The sequence below is a fragment of the Pituophis catenifer genome, unplaced genomic scaffold, assembly GCF_029215685.1.
Source record: "Pituophis catenifer annectens isolate HBS135680 unplaced genomic scaffold, rPitCat1.0.hap2 SCAF_2, whole genome shotgun sequence".
NCBI classification, from domain to species: Eukaryota; Metazoa; Chordata; class Lepidosauria; order Squamata; family Colubridae; genus Pituophis; species Pituophis catenifer.
Window position 1 is genome coordinate 233,275,527 of NW_027256882.1, and position 12,657 is coordinate 233,288,183.

At 38.0% G+C, this 12,657-nt stretch overlaps 1 protein-coding gene across 2 annotated transcripts in view; it reads left to right on the plus strand.

Annotated features, from left to right (window-relative positions):
* The first annotated feature begins 529 nt into the window (after positions 1–529).
* NAA35 (N-alpha-acetyltransferase 35, NatC auxiliary subunit) overlaps positions 530–12,657 on the plus strand; it is a 31,926-nt gene continuing 19,798 nt past the window's right edge. The window contains exons 1-7 of one of the 2 annotated variants that reach the window (XM_070935632.1): positions 530–774; positions 1,539–1,672; positions 3,330–3,363; positions 6,211–6,325; positions 9,689–9,763; positions 10,922–11,089; positions 11,987–12,053. In XM_070935632.1, the coding sequence (XP_070791733.1) occupies positions 1,549–1,672; positions 3,330–3,363; positions 6,211–6,325; positions 9,689–9,763; positions 10,922–11,089; positions 11,987–12,053 (583 nt within the window). In that variant the 5' untranslated portion in view covers positions 530–774; positions 1,539–1,548. The remainder of the gene's footprint in view (positions 775–1,538; positions 1,673–3,329; positions 3,364–6,210; positions 6,326–9,688; positions 9,764–10,921; positions 11,090–11,986; positions 12,054–12,657) is intronic. The other variant, XM_070935633.1, reaches the window with a different exon arrangement.

Consider the following 12,657-nt stretch of genomic DNA (forward strand, 5'->3'; position numbering starts at 1 on the left):
TGTTGAAAAGAACGGCGAAACTTGGTATTTCGAAACTATTACACTAAAAGCCCAATTTTCCTCTAAGCAATTCAAAAAGTTGCTGGCGTGATTTTCTAAAAAATGATTTAAGATTCTACACGCATTTTTAAAAAGCAAACAAAATCCGCAAAAGATCAGTTTTAAACTTCATTATTTTACCTACTTAATACATAGAATACAATGCATAGAAAAATGTACAGTACATTACATTTTAAAATGAAAAAAATCTAGACACTCGGACAAGTATAGACAAAAAGAAAAAAAAAAGAAAAGAAATAGAGATCTGAGTTTGAAAACTCAGCACTGCCGACCGCGGTTACCATTCAGAGGAGCGAGAGTTCCAACAAAGAACCGCGACAGGAAATCCGGTCTGTATTCTGCGGCTCCTTCTCTTCTTTTTATCTCTATGGAAAAACACGGTTCTACAGACCCCGGACTAGAGTCCTTTCATCCGGGGTTCCTCAAGAAAATAGAATTTCTGCGCAAGCGCGGTAGCGGGGGGATTCTGCCTGCGCTGCAGCTGTATGGTTTACGCTGGGGAAGGGAAAGGGAAGTAGTTGTGTGTATGTGTGTGTGTTTTCTGCAGCCGGCTGCGCGAGACCGGAGGGCAGAGGCTCGTAGGAGACCGAGTAAGCGACGCCCACCTTTCTTCTCCTCCCCACCCCGCGTCACGCGCTGCCGGCTAGAGAAATAGCAGTTGCGGGGTTGAGAAGCAGCATTCCAGGGTGGCCACCATCTCCAGTGGACAGGCAGGTGAGAGGCCGAGTCCCTAGACTCGGTTTGCTGAGGAATTCTTCCTTGCTCTCTCTGGGATCGAGGGATATCGTGCTTGCCCCTGTTTGGGGTTTTGATCGGGCACCTCGCCGATTTGGGTATTGGTGGGGCACAAAGAGGTTTGCCCCAACTAGCCTCGCCCGCTCCCAGCACAGCGATAGGCTTTAAAAACTTACTAGATCGGAGTGTTTTAAAGTCTCTGGCTCTGCTTTCTGGATACTCTGAATCAGAAGCGAGGTGTGGTGACCCAGCTGGTGGGGGTCAGTCCAATGTACTGGTAGTCTTCGACTTATAACAGTTCATTTAGTGACCGTTCAAAGTTGCAATGGCAGTGAAAAAAGAGACTTATGACCGTTTTTTTCACAGTTACGACCTTTGCAGCATTCCCCTGCTCATGTGATCAAAATTCAGATGATTGGCAACTGGTTCATACCACCATTGCAGCGTCCCGGGGTCATGTGATCCCCTTTTGCGACCTTCTGACCAGGAAGCCGGATTCACTTAATAACCGAGTTACTAACTTATCAACTGCAGTGATTCACTTAACAAGAAAGGTTGTAAAATGGAGCAAAACTCACTTAAACAAATGTCCCGCTTAACAAATTTTGGGCTCAATTGTGATCGTAAGTCGAGGACTACCTGAATAAATGCAGAAAATTGAATTAAGAACGCGTCCACTGTCCTTTGGCTAGACTGCTAGAGTTTCCAGGATTAATTTTTTAAATGTCCTAACATCTGTGCAGGTTTAAGGCCATGGTTATGAAAGCTGCTGTAGATGATGATGATTCAGGATGGGAGATGAATATAGCTGAGAAGATGGAAAAGGGTAACACAAGCTGGATAGACATCACCCAGGATTTTGAAGATTGCTGTAAAGGTAAGTCATGCTGAATACGGGGTTTAGATGATGCTTCTAAACATAAACAGGAATTGTGAGAGAGTATTATGAGAAAATTTGCAATATATAACCAAAGATTTTTCTGGAAAGAATTGAGCGGTATTATTTATTTATTTATTAGTTCAATTTATATGCCACCCTTCTCCAGAGACTCAGGGCGGCTTACAATGCATTAAGCAATAGCCTTCATACTTTTGTATATACCTGCTTAGTAGGGCTTTTGCCCCCCCCAAGCGGTGTTCTTTTTTATACAAAGTCAGCTTATTGCCCCCACAATCCAGGTCCTCATTTTACCTACCTCGAAAGGATGGAAGGCTGAGTCAACCTTGAGCCTGGTGAGATTTGAACTTGCAGTAATTGCAGGCAGCTGGCAACTAAGTGCTACTTTAACAGCACTTAGTCCACTGCGCCACCAGGCTCCTTTCTTGAAATACTGTGGTGGTGTGGTGGTTCTTGATACTTGAAAGCATCAAATAGTTTGGATTGCCCTGAATTGTCAAAATTCAGTTCACTAACGGCATCAGATGGCACAACCCTTTTGTGTCTTGTATCTCCTTCTCCACAGCTAGTATCATGAAAATGAAATATTGAACATTTTCCCACTTTTGAAAACTTCCCAGTTTTTTTTTTTTTCTTTCTGGGAATTTTTCATAGTGACTGAACATTTCTGGAGTGCATCTTTTCAGAGCCTTCACTCTGTTCCTAAGGCCCATCCCAGCATTCTAAGCAGGTGTTCAAGTGATAGAGATTTGGAGGCGGAAGGAGGCTTCCCAGGTCTCATAAAATCTGCTGTCTAAGCAAGTTTTTTGTTTTATTTTGTATCTTCAAGTTAGAATTGACTCCTGGCAACTGCCTGGACAAGTCCTTGCAGTATTCTTGGCAACATTTTTCAGAAGTGGCTTGTCATTGTCTTCTTCCAAGGACTGAGTGAGAGTGACTGGGCCAAGATCAGCCAACCAACTTCATGCCTAGGGCAGAGCTAGAACTCACTGTCACCTGTTTTTTACTCTAATGCCTTAACATTACACCAAACTGACTCTCCTAAAGCAGTTGGGCTTCCTGATATTTCAATAATGCAAAAGTAGACTCCTGATAGGCCTATGATGAAGTTTTGGTACAGGTAGTCCATGAATTACAACCATAATAAAGCCTGATAATTATAGTCATTAGTTCTGACAATTATAAAGGGGGAGTCACATGACTGATCTGATTTTACATCCTTTTTTGGCGGCAATCGTAAAACAAAGGCTATGGTCATAAAGCAAACCTATTCGCAATGGGACCATTTTTGCTGGAAGTAAACTGCAGTTTCCAGCAAACCTGTTGTAAATCGATGTCTTGTGACTGCAGGGCACTGCAAATGGCCATAAATGCAGGCCGATTGCCAAGTGCCCCAAATTTGGTCATCAGACCACAGGTGGGGAAGCAGTTGTTGAAACTTTGAAACCAGGTCATAAGTAGCTTTTGAAGGTTGGTTGTAACTTCACATGGTTGTTAAGCAACTGGTTATAAATCAAGGATTACCTGTATAAATATATACTTTCACTGTGTGAATTTATTTTTGATTATATGATGTATATGGAAAAAAAACCATTTGGAATGTTTTCTAATTAACTCATTTGTAATTCTTTTTTAGAATTGAAGTTAGGAGAATTGCTTCATGACAAACTGTGAGTTTATCATAAGAACGGAAGTTTATATTTGTTATTTATTGATATATATATGTATATTCAGATGTGAAACAAATGCTTGATAGATCCTTCCCTCATTTCAGTGGTACATTCTGACATGTTGGGTATAAAAGTATATATCAGTATATGAATAGTACAGACAATTAAAATCTGTATTACTGTAAAAATATACAGGTGAAACTCGAAAAATTAGAATATTGTGCAAAAGTTCATTTATTTCAGTAATGCAACTTAAAAGGTGAAACTAATTAATGAGATAGACTCATTACATGTAAAGCGAGATAGTTCAAGCCTTGATTTGTCATATTTTTGATGATTATGACTTACAGCTCATGAAAACCCCAAATTGACAATCTCAGAAAATTAGAATATTACATGAAATCAATAAAACAAGGATTGTACATATCGGACCTCTGAAAAATATAAGCATGCATATGTACTTAGTACTTGGTTTGGGCCCCTTTTGCATCAATTACTGCCTCAATGCGGCATGGCATGGATGCTATCAGCCTGTGGCACTGCTGAGGTGTTACGGAAGACCAGGATGCTTCAATAGCGGCCTTCAGCTCTTCTGCATTGTTCGGTCTCATGTCTCTCATCTTTCTCTTGGCAATGCCCCATAGATTATGGGGTTCAGGTCAGGCGAGTTTGCTGGCCAATCAAGCACAGTAATCCCATGGTCATTGAACCAGGTTTGGTACTTTTGGCAGTGTGGGCAGGCACCAAGTCCTGCTAGAAAATGAAGTCAGCATTCCCATAAAGCTCGTCTGGGGAAGGAAGCATGAAGTGCTCCAAAATCTCCTGGTAAACGGCTGCGTTGACCCTGGACTTAATGAAGCACAGTGGACCAACACCAGCAGATGACATGGCTCCCCAAATCAACACAGACAGTGGAAACTTCACACTGGACTTCAAGCATCTTGCAGTGTGTGCCTCTCCATTCTTCCTCCAGACTCTGGGTCCTTGGTTTCCAAATGAGATGCAAAAGTTGGTCTCATCAGAAAAGAAGACTTTGGACCACTGAGCAACAGACCACTTCTTTTTGTCTTTAGCCCAGGTAAGACGCTTCTGACGTTGTTTGTTGTTCAGGAGCGGCTTGACGAGGAATATGACATTTGAAGCCCATGTCCAGGATCCGTCTGTGTGGTGGCTCTTGATGCACTGACTCCAGCCTCAGTCCACTCCTTGTGAAAGTCCCCAACACTTTTGAATGGCCTTTTCCTGACAATCCTCTCCAGGCTGCGGTCATCCTTGCTGCTTGTGCACCTTTTTCTTCCACACTTTTCCCTTCCACATAACTTTCTATTAATGTGCTTTGATACAGCACTTTGGGAACATCCAACTTCTTTTGCAATTACCTTTTGAGGCTTTCCATCCTTATGGAGGGTGTCAATGATGGTTTTCTACCCAACTGTCAGGTCAGCAGTCTTTCCCATGATTGTGATTCCTACTGAACCAGACTGAGAGACCATTTAAAGGCTCAGGAACCCTTTGCAGGTGTTATGGCTTAATTAGCTGATTAGAGTGGGACACTTTGAGCCTAGAATATTGAACCTTTTCACAATTTTCTAATTTTCTGAGATTGTGAATTTGGGGTTTTCATGAGCTGTAAGCCATAATCATCAAAATTATGACAAATCAAGGCTTGAACTATCTCGCTTTGCATGTAAATGAGTCTATCTCTATTAGTTTCACCTTTTAAGTTGCATTACTGAAATAAATGAACTTTTGCACGATCTTCTAATTTTTCGAGTTTCACCTGTACATCTTAAATCAAACTTAAATTCTATATAAAATGTTTGAAATTAGGCAATATTCTCTATTTGTTTTGATAATGTTTGGGGAAAAAATCTGTTAAAGCTTGAAATATATTTTTAGATAAAATCAATTTTTTTCATCTGTTATAAAAAATAGACTCAGTGATTTTTGAAAGCGTATTATAGAAACTCAATTCTATTACATCATTTTATTTTTTATTTTAATACATTAGTCATTTAAACATTGGACTTTGTAGTTAATTTCATTGAACTAGTTGGTATTAGATTTTCATATGAATCCTTGCTGAGGCAAAACTGGCATTTTTATTAATGTTAATGGCTTGGGGTTGTTGGGATTATTTTTTGAAATGTGCTTCTTGATTTAGGATATCTGTATTAGAAGTTACAAAAAAAGTTATGAACGTACTGTGTTAAATCCGGTTATGACTAACTTATCCCATTAACTTCAATGAATCTTATGAATTTGAACCCAAACCAGTATAAATAGGATGATAATACTACTAAAAGTTATTTTTTTTAATGGAAGTGGGTAGCTTTGCTTAATATTAAGTTTAGAGAGAGATTATTTGCCCTAAGTACAATAATCAGTAAACTTTTCTCTATGTATTCCTGTTTTCACAATTAAGGGTATGATCAGTAACAAATAGAAGGGAGGCACATTTCAAAATGCTACAGGATCATCTAACAGACTGTATAATGTATGTATGGGATGCTGACCATTTATGTTAGCATAAATATATTTGAGTCTGATTATCTGCTTTCTTACTATAAAAATGGTAAAAGTAGATGAAGATAAAAATTATGGAAAAGAAAAGTTATATTCAAGCTCTATATTTAATACCTAGATTTTTTTTTTTTTACCAAAAATAGCTAATATTCATTAGTAATTTTTCACATTCTCCATTTCTATTTGCTTAAGAGTATATTCTGGATGTACTTTTTAAGATGGATATTTAAGTTTGCATGATACATTAAATTGCATAAGCATTAATTTTTGTTTAAGTTGCTAATGCCAACTTAATTATTTCTCTTTTCTAAACATCCATAGTTTTGGTCTGTTTGAAGCCATGTCTGCTATTGAAATGATGGATCCTAAGATGGATGCTGGTATGATTGGAAACCAAGTTAATCGTAAAGTTCTTAACTTCGAACAAGCTATCAAGGTTAGTTTTAGTGTCAACTGTTTAATGAATCATAAAATAACTCATTGTTATATGAATACAGATCTATATATATAAAAGCAAAAACCACTCACGTCGTAATCACGAAATCTCCAGAACCATAAAGCCTACAAACTTGAAATTTGCCATGTATGTTCCTCTTGATTTCTAGGTGCTCACTAAGAAAGGATTTTTCGAAATGACCATCAGAGCATTAGTATTTCTTATATTATTATTAACACGCTCTAATGCTAATTAGTTAGATGTTCTACTCCCCCTCCCAACTTGAAAATAACTGGAGAGAAGGGGATAACATAGGTTTCTATGAGAGGTTTCTGTGGGGCAAGCCTGAGGGAGAGAAGGGTCTAGAAAGCCTGAGGGAGAGAAGGGGATAGGATAGGAAACGTTTCTGTGGGGCAAGGCTGAGGGAGAGAAGGGGATAGGATAGGGGAGGTTTCTGTGAGGCAAGGCTGAGGGAGAGAAGGGGAGGAGAGTCTGATCATACCTACTCATTAATTTTCAAGCTGTAAGCGTTGATTTATCAAACCCGATCACATAGTTTCGTAACATGGGTATTCAGCTAGTACTGTAATAAGTGTGAATCTCATGCATTACGAAAGAGATGAAGGACTTTAAGTTCCTCTTCTTTTTCTTCCTTATACTACACTGAAGATCCCTCAACTGATTAGTAGGAAAAAAACAACCAATAATATTTAAAAACACATGATTTCTGAGAACATATTCAATTTAAGAACATTATAGCAGTTAATGCTGAACAATTATGAATTGATTTTCTGGTTTAGAGCAAATCATGCACATTGAAACTTGATCCTAATTAAAGAATGTCTCTCGTATCATAAACATCTTTAAAAAAAAAGCACCCAATGAAATAATTCTGTTGAGGGTAGATGATATTTATATTTATTTTATAAATTGTACTCTGCAAAAGTTTAAAGTATTCTCAAAAGAACAACAATAAAAGTTTTTATTAAAATTTGAGTTATAAGAAAGAGCGTTATGAGTTAAAAATGAAGTAAAAACTAGAAAAGCCTTCTAAAATATTAGATTTCAAAAGCTAGGCAAAGAAGTATGACCTTTGTCATCTTCCTAAATACGTGGGTGAGAGAACCATCTAATCCTTGGGTGACAAATAAGTCCAAAATTGTAGGACAGCCAGAGGAAAGCTCTGTTTCTTTCCTCCCACTCTTCTAATCTCTCAAACATTGGGACTTTGAAACTCCCTAAATCGAGTGCATAAAACAGGCAGATTCTGCTTGAATGTGATCCTGAAGATACCCTGCAGTAGTTGTAGTCTCTGAATCTTTGAAGATAGGCTCATGTAAAATGTTTTGTGGTAACCAAAACTGGAGGAATTAAGGCATGAATTATTGTGACCAGAGTCTTTGTCTCCTAAACTGGGGACAAAGCTGAGGAAAGTCTCCCCTATAGATGCTATCAGCTATTTAAGCAGAACCTTGAATCCACGAGTTCCCTCAGACTGTAGACTCACTGCATAAAGGGAATATAACTCTATCTAGGGCCACTTGAGTCAGCAATGATTTTTACCCCTACTGTTCTGATTTTCAGTTTGAGCAGGGTTTGTCCCATTGAGTCCTTCAGTATCCCAGGCTTTGAAGAAAGATAATTTACAGCATCTCTGATACCAGAGCTGTTCAGCCTATAAATTTAAATTAAAAAGTGAGTGTAGAAAATGGACTAAATTCTGTAGCAATCCGCTAGGAGGAGCCAGTACTATTTTTTCTTGATTGCACTATCTAGATCCACCCACTCAGAACTATAATAATGATGAACGATACTGAGTGCTGCTGAGAGGTTTAGCAGGATGTGTGATTGCCCTGCACTCATTCAGGTGCTGATAGTCATCCAGTGGAGCAACAGCAGTGCTGTTTCCATTCCAAAGGCATTGGGATAATCCATTTAATCTAGGATTCTCTTATATTATTTTATATTTATTATTTTATATTATTTTGTATTATTATCCTTGTGTGTCCAATCACACTTGGCCAATAAAGAATTCTATTTCTTATTACTCACTATTTAGGAATGTAAAACATCTTGAGATTCTCAGAATGATTTACAGAGTAATCAGGAGTTAGTCTGTCCTAATCAAAGTCGTACAACACAGGAAAATAAAGCGAGCAAAATAAAAACAGTGTAACTCAAATACCTATTGTAAATAATGTCAGTATTCATATTCTGCAGGAATAGGCAACTTCCTGCAGGAGGGGATTGTAGTTATGTTTGTTGGGGGGAGTAAAGATTGTTCTGACTCAGCCTTAGCAGAACCAAGAAACAACTCCTTGTCCCAAAAAACTCCTCTTTTATTTAGCTACTGTGAATTCATGGCATTCACACACTGAAAAGTCCAGGCAATAATCCTTCCAAGGGTTAATTGCAGTAACAGACCTTATCATTCCTTGGATAATTGCCAGGCCGAGAGCTTCCAGTCCCAAAGCTGTAAATTAATTCCTGGCAAGCAGTCTCTGAGGCACGAACCACCATAAGCAAATCTTCTGAAAGAAATACAGACTGTTGTCTCCTGCAACCACCACTCCCCTTTTGCTTCTATTTATTCCCCAGCCAGGGAGGGGCCATTCAGCATCCACACGTGCCTTTCTTCCCGAGTCAACTCTTGTTCCTCAGTTGTTCTCTCCTGACAGCTCTGCCGATAAACACATCTGGAACAGGCCCCAGCTGTTCTTCTTCCCCACTTATCTCCGACTCGGAAGGCAGCTGGGAATGTCGTACGTCCCTGGCTCTATCTCTGCTTCCGAGGCAGAGCATCCATCAGAGCCTTCCCCAGACTCCAGGACTGGCCCAAATTCCTCCCCAACCTCCTCATCGTTCGAGTCTGCCACCAGCTCCGCTGGCAGCTGGCGGGCCACAACAATAATGGATCATATGATTCAAAGGATGAATGACCGGATCACACTAGGGGAATGTGGGCAGAGGCAGGGTTTTCTGGGCTTAGGAAGTGGGTTTCTGTTTGGTTTTACCTATTACACCCATTTTAGGGCTTCGGATTTTGTACATTTCCCTCCCTAAAACAATAGGAAATAGAAACATCAAGTTTTCAGAGAGATCGTTGGAGAGAAGTCCAGGGATCACAAAAAATATGTTAGAGGCTTTAGATAACAATAGTTACTCTGATGAGAAAAACTGCTAAGAGTAGTAGATTGTCCTTTTTATTCTCCTTCATAGGTCAGTTAGTTTTGCCTGTCAGGAGAGAACCAAATCCCTTGTCTCAGCTAGTAATTGCAACAGTGAATGGAAATATTTCTTCACAATTTTACTTTCACTTATTACTAATGGAAACCTCATGTTTTCCCCCTTGTTCTTTTAAAGGATGGGACCATTAAAGTTAAAGACTTATCCTTGCCTGAATTGATAGGAATAATGGACACTTGCTTTTGCTGCTTGGTAAGAATGTAATGTTTTTAATGTTGCATGAGTGGAAATAATTTCTTTCTTTAAGCCTATAAAGTAGGTTTTGGATTAATAAAAGTAGAACTGAAGTAGTTTGTGCTGTTGATTCTAACCAGAATATTTTAATTTTGAATAAGTCCAAATTATTAACTCATTTTCAAGGTTGTAGCTCTAAAAACCTGATTTAGAGAGTAGTTCTTATTAAAGATAAGATTACTTGTGATAAAATAGTCTTCATTGTGCATGAAAATTAAGTTGGTGCATTTTCTGAAACAAATAATTTCTAAAGCCATTGTGTTTGGACACAACTTTAATAAAGTGGAATTCCTGTTTTGAACTTACAAAAACTTTTCCTCTCCATTCATGATAATAGCATAGGGTGGGTGCAACCAGTTTCTTTTATAATAGGGAGCCAAGAAGCATAGCCATATGTCAGTGCAGCCCATGAATAGAATTGAAATATCAAGGCACAATAGACTACAATATTTTGGACAGAAATAGGAAGAGATTTATCTGGCTTTTTTTTCTCCCTCTCAGATAATGGCACATATTACAAAAGCCCTGACTAGAGCAGGATTCTCAGGGCTGTACTAGAACATGGCACCGTAACATCATCAACCGCTTGGCCCTAATGAAAGTAAATGGAATCTGGTCAAAAGCTGTGGGGACTACTCTGTGATACGAGTATAATGATGATATGCCCTTTAATATAAGGGATAGCAAGCTGTCCTTTAGATTTATTTCATTTCATTTCATTTTCTTGGTTTCACTCTTCTGTTTTCCTTTGTAAAGCAAAGTTATAAACATGCATAATTAATTTTTGTTATTCTTATGAACCTTTTTCAGATTTTTCAGGTTTATCTTTTGTAATTTCCAAGAAAATAGGGTCACCATAGGTATAACCGTTATCATAGTATTAAATAGGGTATTTAAGTAGATACTCAATTAGAGGGGTTTGTGTCTGTGCATGTTATTATATCCATGCATTATTTATACCAGGAGTGTGAAAAATATTCCAGGCTCAGAGTAACATTTTCAAAAGTTCTGCGTGGATAGCAAAGCAAGACATTTTTCTATAATACACACACACACACACACACATTCTGATGCCCCACAAATGGCTTCACATTCCTTATTACTCAATATTTCCAGATAACGTGGCTAGAAGGCCATTCCTTGGCACAGACAGTATTCACCTGCCTTTACATTCATAATCCTGACTTTATTGAGGATCCTGCTATGAAGGCATTTGCACTGGGTATCCTGAAAATTTGCGATATTGCTAGAGAAAAAGTAAACAAAGCAGCAGTATTTGAAGAGGTGAGTTTCTTCTTGGTTTAATGTTTCCCTCTTTCAATAAAATTGCATTCCTTCAAGATGTAGTTGGCTATTCTTACAGTTTTTATCCATTATATCCTATTTCTTATCCCATAGTATCTTTGTCTTTTTAATTATAGTGGGCTCTTTCTCAAGGTATTAATTTTGCTTTTACATTTTTTTTGCTATAGTTTATAAGCTTTTTTCTTCTTTAACTTTCAGTTAAAGATACACTTTCTGGAACATCTCCTTCCATAGTTGTAGGGTAGCTTACATGTATAGATGCAAAACTCTTTTCCTTTGTGCTTGATGTATCCCTCATTCTTGTACTGAATGCTGTTATAACAGGTTTGCCTTTCCTCAGTTGGAAGTATTTCAAATAACTGAAAACACCAAGAAAATCTGGGTGTGAGTTAGGCGGCCATATAAATTTTCTTTAAAAATATATGCCATTTTATTTATTTATTATGAACAAATCAAAGTAAGAAAGGCTTGTGTCTAAAACAACTAAATTTCTCCTTCAGTTGAAAACAAGATTTCTTGTAATTTTTGAATTAGGAAAATACAGTTCATTTAAACTATAGTTTCATAAATTAAGCCTGAAGTCACTAGTAAAGCTTCCCTTTTCATCAATGTTTACGGTATTGTTTAGGAAACTATATACATAAAATGTGTGCTGCGGAGCAAGGCCTACAGAAGTGGGAATAGTATTAATTCCTAAAATTTTAAATGTTAAAATGTTGTCTTCCAAGTGTCTTGTAAATGTTTTCTGAAAATAGTGGTACCAATGCAGGCTAACATGCTTCTTGCAGAAATTCTGTAAAGCAAATTGCTACTTGTGGCAAATATGCTTTGACTGCAAAACTCTCTTCACTCCTCCCACCCCGCTTTTGTGTTTAGGAAGATTTTCAGTCTATGACATACGGATTTAAAATGGCAAACAGCGTGACAGATCTTCGAGTTACAGGTAAAATTCAAATTCATTGTCTCTTTTCTGGAAGAATATAGACATTCGTTAGTTTGAGTGAATAAAGTCTACCGTGAAATAAGACCCTGTCTTATATTTTTTTGAACCCCGAAATAAGTGCTTGGCCTTATTTTCAAGGATGTCTTATTACCTTGGGGTGCGTGGAGCAAGATGGGCTCCTCTTGCCGTCTTACCTGATTTCCAGCTCTGTCTCCCTAACCAGAGGAAATGGAAGGGACCGGCTGCGCATGCATTTAAATATTTTCAGGGAGGGCTTATTTGGGGGGGAGGCTTATTTTAGCGCATGTGCTCAAAAGCCCAACTGGGCTTATTATCAGGGGATGTTTTATTTTAGGGGAAACAGGGAAAGTTGTATGTACTATTATGGGTTTTTTTATTTTATTTTGTTTTATTTTTTTCTATATTGTGTTTCTTTGTTGGCTGGAGTCACTGAAAAAGTGCACGGCTATATAAATTTTCTGAATCAAACAATTAAGTTTCAAAGTAGTATTACAAATTGTAAGATTCTAAAGAAAAAATGTTTTTATGCATGCACTATGAAATAGGGATAAAAACTGAAAATCCAAGTTCTTAATTAGTATAA